The 15,679-nt window shown below is 40.0% G+C and overlaps 1 protein-coding gene across 2 annotated transcripts in view; it reads left to right on the forward strand.

Moving 5' to 3' along the window:
• LOC110534281 (storkhead-box protein 2) overlaps positions 1–15,679 on the forward strand; it is a 65,162-nt gene that overhangs the window by 26,494 nt on the left and 22,989 nt on the right. For both annotated transcript variants that reach the window (XM_021619045.3, XM_021619046.3), the window contains exon 2: positions 13,778–13,930. In XM_021619045.3, coding sequence (XP_021474720.3) covers positions 13,778–13,930 — 153 coding nt within the window. The remainder of the gene's footprint in view (positions 1–13,777; positions 13,931–15,679) is intronic.

Consider the following 15,679-nt stretch of genomic DNA (forward strand, 5'->3'; position numbering starts at 1 on the left):
GCGCCAGCTGTGCCACCAGAGACCCTGGGTTCGTGCCCAGGCTCTGTCGTAACCAGCCATGACCGGGAGGTCCATGGGGCGACGCACAATTTGCATAGCGTCGTCCGTGTTAGGGAGGGTTCCGTATTTTATCTTAATGGGTCTAAATATTCCTGTTACATTGCTCAACCTTCAATGTTATGTCATAATTACGTAAAATTCTGGCAAATTAGTTCGCAATGAGCCAGGCGGCCCAAACTGTTGCATAGACTCTGCGTGCAATGAACGCAAGAGAAGTGACAAAATTTCACGTGGTTAATACGTGGCCTGCTAACCTGGATTTCTTTTAGCTAAATATGCAGGTTTAAAAATATACACTTCTGTGTATTGATTTTAAGAAAGGCATTGATGTTTATGGTTAGGTACACGTTGGAGCAACGACAGTCCTTTTTCGCAAATGCGCACTGCACCGATTTATATGCAACGCAGGACATGCTAGATAAAGTAGTAATATCATCAACCATGTGTAGTTATAACTAGTGATTATGATTGATTAAGTTTAATGCTAGCTAGCAACTTACCTTATCTTCGTGAGGCAGGTGGTTAGAGCGACTAGTTAACCGTAAGGTTGCAAGATTGAATCCCTGAGCTGACAAGGTAAAAATCTGTCGTTCTGCCCCTGAACAAGGCAGTTAGGCACTGTCCCTCGGCCGTCATTGAAAATAAGAATGTGTTCCTAACTGACTTGCCTAGTTAAATAAAGATTAAATAAAGGTGTAAAAAAATATATTTAAAAAATCGCCGTCCAAAATTACCGATTTCCGATTGTTATGAAAACTTGAAATCGGCCATTCCGATTAATCGGTCAACCTCTACTATATATACATGTAGTACACCAAACATTAGGAACACCTTCCTAATATTGAGTTGCATCCTTCCCTTTTGCCATCCGAACAGGCTCAATTCGTCGGATCATGGACTCTACAAGTTGTCAAAACCGTTCCACAGGGATGCTGACTCATTTTGACTTCAATGCTTCCCACAGTTGTATTTATTTGTATTCTTCCTGGGGTCCAAACACATTAAGGCACTTACACATGAAATACAATATAAAACAGTAGATAATAAAACATTATTACACCACTACATATCTACAATACCTAATGTATAATACCACCATATAACAATATTACAATGTACGTGTGTGTAGAGTGCATGTGCTAGCATTTGTGAGTGTACGCCTGTGTGTGTGTGTGTGTGTGTGTGTGTGTGTGTCTCTTCACAATACCTGCTGTTCCGTAATGTGTATTTTTATCTGTTTTTAAATTGGATTCTACTTCTTGCATCAGTTACCTGATGTGGAATAGAGTTAGTTCCATGTAGTCCTGCCTCTATGTAGTACTGTGCGCCTCCCATAGTCTGTTCTGGACTTGGAATGTGAAGAGACCGACCTCTGGTGACATATCTTGTGGGGTCTATGATGTGTGCTAGTAGTTGTCTGGATGTCATTTTGGTGGTGGACCATTCTTGATACACACGGGAAACTGTTGAGCGTGAAAAACCCACAGCGTTGCAGTTCGACACAAACCGCTACTTCCATACCCCGTTCAAAGGTACTTAAATCTTTTGTTTTGTCCATTCACCCTCTGAATGGCACACACACAATCTGTGTCTCAATTGTCGCTAGGCTTATCAATCCTTCTTTAACCTGTCTCCTACCCTTCATCTACACTGACTGAAGTGGATTTAATAAATTACATCAATAATGGATCATAGACTAAATATTAAAGAACACCACCGTTCGCGGCAGAGTAGTGGGTGAAACCATTCACTTCATAAAAATGTGTGATCTTCATCAAGTTTCCTTTTTATTATGTGTTGTCGAATTCATTAGAAATATTTACTGCCACTGTAGTAAGGTGGGCAACACGAGGGGTCTTCAGACTTTTTTGTATTATTTTCCTTGAAAGAACAGCTAGAGTGGGTTTTGAGTGCTTCTCCCCTATTTGAAAAGTTGGTCTGCCTGCTCTTCAGTCTGATAGAGATATATTCTGAGAGCAGGTTTGTGTCTCCCTCTACATAAAAACTGTTTAAAACTATATAACACAATAAATAGTGTCTTTTGAAAACTGGTTCATATATCCCAAGGTCAATAGCGAACCTGCCTATGCATATATTTATCTTGCCGTTAATGTATTTAAAGCCTATTTTGGCAAGTTAACCACGTGTTTGCTGGCTTAGCAATATACAGTGCCTTGCGAAAGTATTCGACCCCCTTGAACTTTGCGACCTTTTGCCACATTTCAGGCTTCAAACATAAAGATATGAAACTGTATTTTTTTGTGAAGAATCAACAACAAGTGGGACACAATCATGAAGTGGAACGACATTTATTGGATATTCACTTTTTTAACAAATCAAAAACTGAAAAATTGGGCGTGCAAAATTATTCAGCCCCTTTACTTTCAGTGCAGCAAACTCTCTCCAGGAATTCAGTGAGGATCTCTGAATGATCCAATGTTGACCTAAATGACTAATGATGATAAATACAATCCACCTGTGTGTAATCAAGTCTCCGTATAAATGCACCTGCACTGTGATAGTCTCAGAGGTCCGTTAAAAGTGCAGAGAGCATCATGAAGAACAAGGAACACACCAGGCAGGTCCGAGATACTGTTGTGAAGAAGTTTAAAGCCGGATTTGGATACAAAAAGATTTCCCAAGCTTTAAACATCCCAAGGAGCACACTGCAAGCGATAATATTGAAATGGAAGGAGTATCAGACCATTGCAAATCTACCAAGACCTGGCCGTCCCTCTAAACTTTCAGCTCATACAAGGAGAAGACTGATCAGAGATGCAGCCAAGAGGCACATGATCACTCTGGATGAACTGCAGAGATCTACAGCTGAGGTGGGAGACTCTGTCCATAGGACAACAATCAGTCATATATTGCACAAATCTGGCCTTTATGGAAGAGTGGCAAGAAGAAAGCCATTTCTTAAAGATATCCATAAAAAGTGTTGTTTAAAGTTTGCCACAAGCCACCTGGGAGACACACCAAACATGTGGAAGAAGGTGCTCTGGTCAGATGAAACCAAAATTGAACTTTTTGGGAACAATGCAAAACGTTATGTTTGGTGTAAAAGCATCACATCTCATCACCCTGAACACACCATCCCCACTGTCAAACATGGTGGTGGCAGCATCATGGTTTGGGCCTGCTTGTCTTCCGCAGGGACAGGGAAGATGGTTAAAATTGATGGGAAGATGGATGGAGCCAAATACAGGACCATTCTGGAAGAAAACCTGATGGAGTCTGCAAAAGACCTGAGACTGGGACGGAGATTTGTCTTCCAACAAGACAATGATCCAAAACATAAAGCAAAATCTACAATGGAATGGTTCAAAAATAAACATATCCAGGTGTTAGAATGGCCAAGTCAAAGTCCAGACCTGAATCCAATCGAGAATCTGTTGAAAGAACTGAAAACTGCTGTTCACAAATGCTCTCCATCCAACCTCACTGAGCTCGAGCTGTTTTGCAAGGAGGAATGGGAAAAAATTTCAGTCTCTCGATGTGCAAAACTGATAGAGACATACCCCAAGCGACTTACAGCTGTAATCGCAGCAAAAGGTGGCGCTACAAAGTATTAACTTAAGGGGGCTGAATAATTTTGCACGCCCAATTTTTCAGTTTTTGATTTGTTAAAAAAGTTTGAAATATCCAATAAATGTCGTTCCACTTCATGATTGTGTCCCACTTGTTGTTGATTCTTCACAAAAAAATACAGTTTTATATCTTTGTTTGAAGCCTGAAATGTGGCAAAGTTCAAGGGGGCCGAATAGTTTCGCAAGGCACTGTATATATATTTTACCTTTATTTAACTAGGCAAGTCAGTTCTTATTTACAATGACGGCCTACCCTGGCCAAACCCTAACGACGCTGGGCCATTTTTGCACCGCCCAATGAGACTCTCAATCACAGCCGGTTGTGATACAGCCTGGAATCGAACCACTGAGATGCAGTGCCGTAGACCGCTGCGCCACTCGGGAGCACACTTGGGACTGCTGCGCCACTCAGGTGCTAGCCATGTTAATGACGAGCTAACTAGCACCGTCAGTCAGTGAACTGTAATGCTATTGCTAGCAGGTGATTTATTGGTAATTAAAGTACTTCTTTATTGAAATATTAAGTGAATGTTTATTTTCTTACTACCTTAAAAGATTTTATATAAAAAGGGTTGTACTTGTGTTCTGTATTTATGGATTTATTTAACTTCATATTTAGGGCTTGTATCATTACTGTTGCTCCTATCTAAAATATATATTGTGTCCTACCTAACCAGTGAACATGTGGCTGTGACCAGCCTGTCATCACTGTTTGATATCTTTTACTGCAGTTATGTCTTACTGTATTTTTGTTATTTTCTAAACACAACGCATTTATACTATGCAATCACTTTGTGCATTCAGTCTGATAGAGATATTCTGAGAGCAGTGAGCATGTGGCTGTGACCGTACTGTCAATCCCTGTCATCACTGTTTGATATATTTTACTACAGATAAAAAGTCAATCTGAAGTGTGGGTGTCTGTGTCTTTCTTCTGTGTGGCTATATGAAGTTGGTTACGCTCAGTGTGTATCAGTGGCGGTCGGTGCCGTTTAAGATGACGGAGGACGATAAAAAATTGTTATGAGCATGGCCTTATTTCTATTACAGCACATTGGATGACATTCATATTCCATTCACCCAGCTCAATGTAACATTGATAGGTTTAGGCTACTACAATGATACTCAAATTTTCCCTATAACCATCATGAGTTTGATACAACCTAGCCTATGAATGAAAGTTTACAAGGTAGGTGCACAGGTCGAGAGAAATTTGAATAAAACGAATGCCTTAGTAAACCCGCTACAATCATGCAGTACAGTGTACAGTTAGCAAGCAGTTACACCTGCGGGCCTTGTTGGCAATAAATTAATCCAACCAAAAGGTTACCTTAACTTGGAAGAGTTCCAGTGTTGAATAGTCAGCTAGGTAACATAGCATCCTTCTTGGTTTGAACCGGACGTTTGAGTAGGCTAAACTAGCTAGCTGCATTTGCTAGCTAAGTAAGTAAAAGTGGAGGACGGAAACTAGCTGTCCTTCGGCTACACCATGGTGCTACCCTACAGAGTGCTGTTGAGGCTACTGTAGACCTTCATTGCAAAATAGTGTGTTTTTAATAAATGATTTGGTGTAGTTTTATCTAAAAAGGATACATTTTTTTAATGTTTAACTCTTTACATTTTTCTCCCCTGAGGAACCTCCACTGGTGTGTATAAATAATAATAATATGCCATTAACTAGACACTTTTATCCTAAGTGACTCACATCCATGCGTGCTTACATCGAATGGGTGGCGCCAGCAGGAATTGAACCCACTATCCTGGCATTGCAAGCACCATGCTCTACCAACTGAGCCCCAGCTGAGTCACACAGAACTCAACTGTTGCGAGTCCCTTCCCTGATAATCGCCCAGGTTGAGTCCTGAAGAGTTAGCTATCAGAACTTCCATAGCTCATGCAGCATTCAAAGATTGATCTATATTTCATCCACATGTCGTTCAAGTGCATGGATCTGTGATACACCACTTTTGAAACTGGCATGTTACAAAGAGTTACAAAAACCCAGAATGAACATCACACTCTTTGTATAAGAAGGTCTATAATGTCACTTTTTTTCTTATTTTGTCTTGTTATTCTCTTTTCACTTTGGTTTCCCCTCTTTTATTTCTCAATTCTGTCCTTTTTGTTTTGTCTTTTTTAATGTTGTTGCTTTTTCAAATCAAGTCTGATTTTGGTTTGACCACATTCAAAGTGTCAGATGAGCATTTTAAAATATTCTATTGTTATCAATTAACACAATTTACCCTAGAGATCTTCAGAAAAATGGCAGTTGATGCAATTAATGTGATTGATATCAATGACCGAAAATAAATAATCTTCTTAATATCTGAATGAAATGAGTAGAACCACAATAGACAAGTATTTGTTTACACTACAGCAAACCTCAATTGACGTCAGACACATTTAATCTGAGATTATGGCAATGCCCAAAAAGCAACCAAAGCAAAAGAGCTCAATTGGGATGCATTGTCACATCAACTGCTTGAGAGAATGTGTGTGCATTACTGGTGGGGAACTTTGTAAACTTGTGAATGCCGAACTTGATTGTGATTGGTTACACCTCCCTTGTCTTTGCGAGGACTAGTTAACTTAGAACCGGGCTCAGAGTATTCACGCTTGGGTTTCTGAAGGCTTCTGCTTTATAATATGGTGGGATCTGGCTAAATGTGTGGTGAGTGAAGGCAGGGATATTATATAAGGGGAGAGTAGAGCTCAATTTACCCATTCTCCCCTATAGATGATCACCTTTGTGCCTCCTCATTTATATGGATACATTCAGAGGAAGGCAATTGGGTAACATTTATTGCATGGGACACTTTTAAATGTGCCTTTAGAGGTCACACAATTCAATACTCATCTTTAAAACAAAAATAATTTAGGTCAAAGTAGTTCATATTAACAAAGGAAATAGAATAAATAACAGTACAGATGGATAGCAATAAAAACGGTACCATAAAGGCACAGAATTAATTGGAGGAAAAACAAAAAAAAATGGAGGATCTTATTCCGGGACAATCAAGTATAATGTATTATAAAAAATAAAGTGAATTGGATGGAAAATAACTAAAATATCACCAAATTATTTTAGAATGTTCAACATAGAAATGCTACCAAAAATAATTTACAGAAACAAATTATCTATGATTCACTAAATTATATATTTTGAAAGCGTAAGCAAAGTACTTCTCTTTTCAGTCTCCTCCACTTCCACTAACTGAAGTTAACTGTAAGGAATTTTATCATAATAATAGTGTAAAATGAACAGCTGTACAGAAAGACTTGTGTGAGGGCCAAATTGCAGAACTTCTTGATGCAATTAAAGTCTTTAGACCAGGGAAAACTCCAGGGCTGAATGGCATACCAGTTGAGGTATATGAAACCTTTTTTCTATCTACTCAAATGTTTAACCACTCCTAAATGGTAAACTATCAGGTACGCAGCAAGAAGGTTTGATTTCACTATTACTGAAACAGGACCCAGGTAGTAAGTATAAAGATCCTGTTCATTTAAAAAACTGGAGGCCCCTTAGACTGGTGTTGTGATTCAGAAATCCTAGCCAAATGCATAGCACATAGAATTAAAAAGGTGTTGTCGGATGTTAGTCATCCTGATCATCCCAGCTTTTTTACATGGATGATACATTGGAGATAATGTAAGACGATTCATTAAAACAATAGAACACTATGAAAAATCTAGGAAACCAAGAAACCAAAAACCAAGGCTTTTGATAAAGTTTGACTAGAATTTATATATACATGTCTGGACTATTTTAATTTTGGCAAATCTCTGGGTTAAAGTTATGTATAGTTACCCCAGGTGTAAAATAACAAATAATGTCTACTTCTCAAATTATTAAACTGTCAAGAGGAGTAAAACAAGGTTGTCCGCTGTCGGTGTATCTATGTATCATGGCCATCGAAATGTTAACTATTAAAATCAAACAATAAAATCAAGGGGCTGGAAATCCAGAGCTTAACAACTGAAATTTCCTCTTTTATCTGCAATCTGGATCCCTGCACAGCCTCATAGAGGATCTAGATCATTTTTCTAACATCTCTGGATTACAACTGAACTATGATAATTGTACCATTTTACGTATTGGATTGCTAAAAAATACAACTTTACCATGTAGTTTACCAATAAAATTGTCTGATGGTGAAGTGGACATACCCGGTATTCATATCCCTAAAGAAATAAAGGAACTTACTACAACAAATTTGAACTAAAAGTTGGCAAAACAATATCTTTCTACCAAGGTCTGTTTGAGGAAAAATCACCATGAGTAATTATTTAGTCATATCCCAGTTGACCTATTTACTTATGTGTTCAGGGGGGCATTTAAAAAAATATATACAGTACCAGTCAAAAGTTTGGACACACCTACTCATTCAAGGGTTTTTCTTCATTTTTTAAAACTATTTTCTACAATGTAGAATAATAGTGAAGACATCAAAACTATGAAATAACTGGAATGGAATCATGTAGTAACATGTTAAACAAATCCAAATATATTTGATATACTTTAAAGTAGCCACCCTTTGCCTTGATGACAGCTTTGCACATTTTTTGCATCCTCTCAACCAGCTTCATGAGGTAGTCACCTGGAATGCATTTAAATTAACAAGGTGTGCCTTGTTAACAGTTAAGTTGTGGAATTTCTTTCCTTAATGAGTTTGAGCCAATCAGTTGTGTTGTGACATGGCAGGGATGGTATACAGAACATATTCCTATTTGGGAAAAGACCAAGTCCATATTATGGCAAGAACATCTAAAATAAGCAAAGAGAAACAACAGTCCACCATTACTTTAAGTCATAAAGGTCACTCAATCCGGAAAGTTTCTTCAAGTGCAGTCAAAAAAGAAAAAGCGCTATGACGAAACTGGCTCTCATGAGGACCGCCATAGAAAAAGAAGACCCAGAGTTACCTCTGCTGCAGAGGATAAGTTCATTAGAGTTACCAGCCTCAGAAATTGCAGCTCAAATAAATGCTTCACAGAGTTCAAGTAACAGACACATCTCAACATCAACTGTTCAGAGGAGACTGCGTGAATCAGGCTTTCATGGTCAAATTGCTGCAAATAAACCACTACTAAAGGACACCAGTAAGAAGAAGAGACTTGCTTGGGCCAATAAACACGAGACGCAGAGTAGGTGAATGGATGACCTCTGCATGTCTGGTTCCCACTGTGAAGCATGGAGGAGGTGGTGTGGGGGTGCTTTGCTGGTGACACTGTCAGTGATTCATTTAGAATTCAAGGCACACTTTACCAGCGTGGCTACCACAGCATTCTGCAGCGATACGCCATCCCATCTGGTTTGCACTTAGTGGGAATATAATTTGTTTTTCAACAGGACAGTGATCCAACACACCTCCTTTCTGTGTAAGGGCTATTTGACCAAGAAGGAGAGTGATGGAGTGCTGCATCAGATGACCTGGCCTCCACAATCAACCGACCTCAATCCAATTGAGATGGTTTGGGATGAGTTGGACAGCAGAGTGAAGGAAAAGCAGCCAACAAGTGCTCAGCATATGTGTGAACTCCTTCAAGACATTTGTAAAAGCATTCCTCAAGAAGCTGGTTGAGAGAATGCCAAGAGTGTGCAAAGCTGTCATCAAGGCGTGGGTGGGTGGTTACTTTGAAGAATCTGAAATCTAAAATATATTTAGATTTTTCTACACTTTTTTTGGTTACTATATGATTCCATATGTTTTATTTCATAGTTTTAATGTCTTCACTATTATTCTACAATGTAGAAAATAGTAAAAATGAAGAAAAACCCTTGAATGAGAAGGTGTGTCCAAACTTTTAACGGGGACTGTATATTAAAGCATTAATTAAACCTCCCACTATAATCATCAGTCATACAAAAGTTATACTTAAACCTTAACTAGTTATCCAGTAGGTTAGTAAGAATGACTCACCCCTTTTTACCTTTATCCAGATTACAGATTATTTGAAAATGGAACCTTTTTCAAAATACTGCCCTTTCTAAAAACAAGCCATGCACAGCCAGTTCTAATTCCAGTTTCATCCTCCAAAAAAGACTGAACAAATATTACAACAAATAATCTTTCTAAATTCAAATAATGCTAATTTAAATAATGCTATATTTATATATTAAAAAGTTCTTTCCACAGATTCTCGATTGGATTCAGGTCTGGACTTTGACTTGGCCATTCTAACACCTGGATATGTTTATTTTTGAACCATTCCATTGTAGATTTTGCTTTATGTTTTGGATCATTGTCTTGTTGGAAGACAAATCTCCGTCCCAGTCTCAGATCTTTTGCAGACTCCATCAGGTCCATCAGGTCTTCCAGAATGGTCCTGTATTTGGCTCCATCCATCTTCCCATCAATTTTAACCATCTTCCCTGTCCCTGCTGAAGAAAAGCAGGCCCAAACCATGATGCTGCCACCACCATGTTTGACAGTGGGGATGGTGTGTTCAGCTGTGTTGCTTTTACGCCAAACATAACGTTTTGCATTGTTGCCAAAAAGTTCAATTTTGGTTTCATCTGACCAGAGCACCTTCTTCCACATGTTTGGTGTGTCTCCCAGGTGGCTTGTGGCAAACTTTAAACGACACTTTTTATGGATATCTTTAAGAAATGGCTTTCTTCTTGCCACTCTTCCATAAAGGCCAGATTTGTGCAATATACGACTGATTGTTGTCCTATGGACAGAGTCTCCCACCTCAGCTGTAGATCTCTGCAGTTCATCCAGAGTGATCATGGGCCTCTTGGCTGCATCTCTGATCAGTCTTCTCCTTGTATGAGCTGAAAGTTTAGAGGGACGGCCAGGTCTTGGTAGATTTGCAGTGGTCTGATACTCCTTCCATTTCAATATTATCGCTTGCACAGTGCTCCTTGGGATGTTTAAAGCTTGGGAAATCTTTTTGTATCCAAATCCGGCTTTAAACTTCTTCACAACAGTATCTCGGACCTGCCTGGTGTGTTCCTTGTTCTTCATGATGCTCTCTGCGCTTTTAACGGACCTCTGAGACTATCACAGTGCAGGTGCATTTATACGGAGACTTGATTACACACAGGTGGATTGTATTTATCATCATTAGTCATTTAGGTCAACATTGGATCATTCAGAGATCCTCACTGAACTTCTGGAGAGAGTTTGCTGCACTGAAAGTAAAGGGGCTGAATAATTTTGCACGCCAAAATTTCCAGTTTTTGATTTGTTAAAAAAGTTTGAAATATCCAATAAATGTCGTTCCACTTCATGATTGTGTCCCACTTGTTGTTGATTCTTCACAAAAAAATACAGTTTTATATCTTTATGTTTGAAGCTTGAAATGTGGCAAAAGGTTGCAAAGTTCAAGGGGGCCGAATACTTTCGCAAGGCACTGTAGGTACATTTCAACTATGACAGACAAAATGAGAAAAAAAATTCCAGAAAATCACATTGTAGGATTTTTAATGAATTTATTTGCAAATTATGATGGAAAATAAGTATTTGGTCAATAACAAAAGTTTATCTCAATACTTTGTTATATACCCTTTGTTGGCAATGACAGAGGTCAAACGTTTTCTGTAAGTCTTCACAAGGTTTTCACACACTGTTGCTGGTATTTTGGCCCATTCCTCCATGCAGATATCCTCTAGAGCAGTGATGTTTTGGGTCTGTTGCTGGGCAACACAGACTTTCAACTCCCTCCAAAGATTTTTCTATGGGGTTGAGATCTGGAGACTGGCTAGGCCACTCCAGAACCTTGAAATGCTTCTTACGAAGCCACTCCTTCATTGCCCGGGCGGTGTGTTTGGGATCATTGTCATGCTGAAAGACCCAGCCACTTTTCATCTTCATTGCCCTTGCTGATGCAAGGAGGTTTTTACTCAAAATCTCACGATACATGGCCCCATTTCATTCTTTCCTTTACACGGATCAGTTGTCCTGGTCCCTTTGCAGAAAAACAGCCCCAAAGCATGATGTCTCCACCCCCATACTTCACAGTAAGTATGGTGTTCTTTGGATGCAACTCAGCATTCTTTGTCCTCCAAACACAACGAGTTGAGTTTTTACCAAAAAGTTATATTTTGGTTTCATCTGACCATATGACATTCTCCCAATCTTCTTCTGGATCATCCAAATTCTCTCTAGCAAACATCAGACGGGCCTGGACATGTACTGGCTTAAGCAGGGGGACACATCTGGCACTGCAGGATTTGAGTCCCTGGCGGCGTAGTGTGTTACTGATGGTAGGCTTTGTTACTTTGGTCCCAGCTCTCTGCAGGTCATTCACTAGGTCCCCCCGTGTGGTTCTGGGATTTTTGCTCACCGTTCTTGTGATAATTTTGACCCCACGGGGTGAGATCTTGCGTGGAGCCCCAGATCGAGGGAGATTATCAGTGGTCTTGTATGTCTTCCATTTCCTAATAATTGCTCCCACAGTTGATTTCTTCAAACCAAGCTGCTTACCTATTGCAGATTCAGTCTTCCCAGCCTGGTGCAGGTCTACAATTGTGTTTCTGGTATCCTTTGACAGCTCTTTGGTCTTGGCCATAGTGGAGTTTGGAGTGTGACTGTTTGAGGTTGTGGACAGGTGTCTTTTATACTGATAACAAGTTCAAACAGCTGCCATTAATACAGGTAACGAGTGGAGGACAGAGGAGCCTCTTAAAGAAGAAGTTACAGGTCTGTGAGAGCCAGAAATCTTGCTTGTTTGTAGGTGACCAAATACTTATTGTCCACCATAATTTGTAAATACATTAATTAAAAATCTTTCTGTCATAGTTGAAGTGTAGCTATGATGAAAATGACAGGCCTCTCTCATCTTTTTAGGTGGGAGAACTTGCACAATTGGTGGCTGACTAAATACTTTTTTGCCCCACAAGTGCAGTTACAAACATATATGGAAATGTTTGCTCTATCCAAAATTACCACAAACTGATTGCAGCATTACCACAAAAATGTAGGTGGCAAGTGGAAGGGGAAGAAGGTAGGGAACTTGTTTGTTTACCCTTTATTAAAGACCAAAAATGGCAACATCAAAAAATGTAATAAATAAGAAAAAATATAAGTTTTACTTGAGGACCAAAATGTTGAACATGGCGCCATAGAGGTTGCAAAATAGTTTTTTTTCTTCTTTGATGTGCTGTTTATGTGGCACATGGTTTATGAACTGATACGCAATACAACGATTGGTTCAAAAAATGTTGTTTTTCTATTTAAAATATTATTGAAAATTCTTGCCACAAACAGAATGTTATGTAAATGGGTCATACAACCATCTCAGCTCTGCAGATTTTGCTACTAAGAGACAGAATCATTTAATAATTTGATTCATCTGTTATTGCCCCTATGTAGCTTGTTTCCGGTCACAGGTACAGGAATGGCTGAAAAATCACAACATTTACCTTAAATGAACCATACAAATAGCACTGTTGGGAGATTTGGAAAACCATAGTCAATCAACAATATAATAATATTTTTTTTAGAATATTCATCTTTAACTTACAATCTTTAAATACTATGTGATTAGACAGGTTCAGAATTGATGTGAAATGGCACATGGAAATCATTAAAGGGCGGTTTACAGAGATGGGTGGGATGGACTGAGAGTGGGGTGGATTTAAAAGCTAATTTTATACATTACATCTAGTCATAACTATTATATGTCAAAATATCCAATTACTGTATTGTTGCTTCTGTAAAAAAAAGTGTCATGTATGTAGAATGTACATGTACATACAAATATTTTTAAGCAATGTTTATGGAGGTTGATGAGCCCCCCCAAAATAGAAATAAAACACTTAATTGACATGACTTGAAAATGACCATATGGAGCAGTATTAGTTCTGGGAGGAGACTCAGTCATCAGGTGACAGCCAACTGGTGGAACGGGACAGACCACCCACAGCATCAGCTGAGCTTTGCTACCATTCAGATTTGATCAGTTACTGAGTCCCGGGGCTGTATTATGTAGGAGTGCTGATCTAGGATCAGTTTTGCCTTTTAGATCATAGTAATTATAAGATTATTATCGTTAGGAGGGACCTGATTTCTAGATCAGCACTCCTACGCTGAGACTCTTGATAGATATGGGCCCAGGTTCTTCTCTTCTCTCCTACAGTTCATTCGCTGACTGTTGTCTATTTCTCCCTGCTGTAGGTGATGTGTCTCCCATCAGCATGTCTCCTATCAGCCAGTCCCAGTTCATCCCACTGGGGGAGATCCTGTGTCTGGCTATCTCAGCCATGAACTCTGCTCGCAAGCCCGTCAACCAGGAGGCCCTGATGGAACACCTCGCCACATGCTTCCCAGGTACAGTAGCTACAGGGTGAAATTTCTAGCATTAGCTCAATGACTGTGGGTATCTGCTAGTATCTGCAGTCAGTGGAAGAAATGCAAAACTAACCCAAGAACAATGTCTAAGGGCAACTTCTTCACCCTATACAGTTGGCCTATAATACACCTCAAGACTGTGTTCATTAGGCACTAAAAATTAAAGAAACAGACTGAAATAAGGAGGAACTACCTTGCCTTCTCCAATAAGAAACATTCTTTTTCATTTTCCATTGTGAAACATTTTTAAACACTTCCTGTTGCGTGCCCTAATTAACACAACCCCTGTTACCCCCTAAACACACACACACACACAATGTCCTTATGGTAATGTATGCATTCATGACCAATTGATGGTTGTATAGAGGCAGTTTGTTTAACGCATTCAAAATCCCTGTCCCCTTTCACTCATTCCAGGGTTCTGAAAACAGACCATAATACCACACTGCAGCAGCATGTTTTATATGTTGAACAAAAAAAATGTAAAAAATGAATTTCGGATTGTTCTTATTTTCCTCAATTAAGTTGAAAAAATAGGATGATCGAGCAGCAGTAAGGGCTCTTCGATACTGCACGGTACTGTCTTTCCAAGCTAGTCGGAAGACTTCCAGTTTGGTGTGGCGCCATTTCCATTCCAATTTTCTGGAAGCTTGCTTCAGTGCTCGGGTATTTTCTGTATACCAGGGAGCTAGTTTCTTATGAGAAATGTTTATTGGCTTTTCATAGCCGATCATTGAGAGTATCTCTACCGCTCCTGCTGTCTCTAGAGAGTTGAAAACAGCAGGTCTCGGACAAGGTAGCACGTCCGGTGAACAGGTCAGGATTCCATAGCCGCAGTCCTGAGGCATGGTCCTAGGGCTCAGGTCCTCCGAGAGAGAGGAATAAAGAAAGAGAGAAAGCGTTAGAGAGAGCATACTTAAATTCACACAGGACACCGGATAAGACAGGTGAAATACTCCAGATATAACAAACTGACCCTAGCCCCCCGACACATAAACTACTGCAGCATAGATACTGGAGGCTGAGACAGGAGGGGTCAGGAGACACTGTGGCCCCATCCAATGATACCCATGGACAGGGCCAAACATGCAGGATATAATCCCACCCACTTTGCCAAAGCACAGCCCCCACACCACTAGAGGGATATCTTCAATTTTACCATCCTGAGACGAGGCCGAGTATAGCCCACAAAGATCTCCACCACGGCACAACCCAAAAGGGGGCGCCAACCCAGACAGGAAGACCACGTCAGCGACTCAACCCACTCAAGTGACGCACCCCTCCTAGGGACGGCATGGAAGAAGAGAAGCTTGAGGCAGGAAGTCTCAAAGCTTGAGACAGCTGTGGCGTTGTGTTGTGTGACAAAACTGCACATTTTAGAGTGGCCTTTCATTGTCCCCAGCACAAGGTGCATCTGTGTAATGATCATGCTGTCAGGTGGATGGATTATCTTGGCAGAGGAGAAATGCTCACTAACAGGCACAGCCTGTTGCACAGCCTATTGCACGCCTATTGCGGACAGTCTGAGCACTGATGGAGGGATTGTGCCTTCCTGGTGTAACTCGTGCAGTTGTTTTTGCCATTCTGTACCGTTCCCGCAGGTGTGAGGTTCGGATGTACCGTGTTGTTATACGTTGTCTGCCACTGCGAGGATGATCAGCTGTCCGTCCTGTCTCCCTGTAGTGCTGACTTAGGTGTCTCACAGTACGGACATTGCAATTTATTGCC

Source organism: Oncorhynchus mykiss, chromosome 10 (assembly GCF_057628025.1).
Source record: "Oncorhynchus mykiss isolate SJ-2025 chromosome 10, ASM5762802v1, whole genome shotgun sequence".
NCBI classification, from domain to species: Eukaryota; Metazoa; Chordata; class Actinopteri; order Salmoniformes; family Salmonidae; genus Oncorhynchus; species Oncorhynchus mykiss.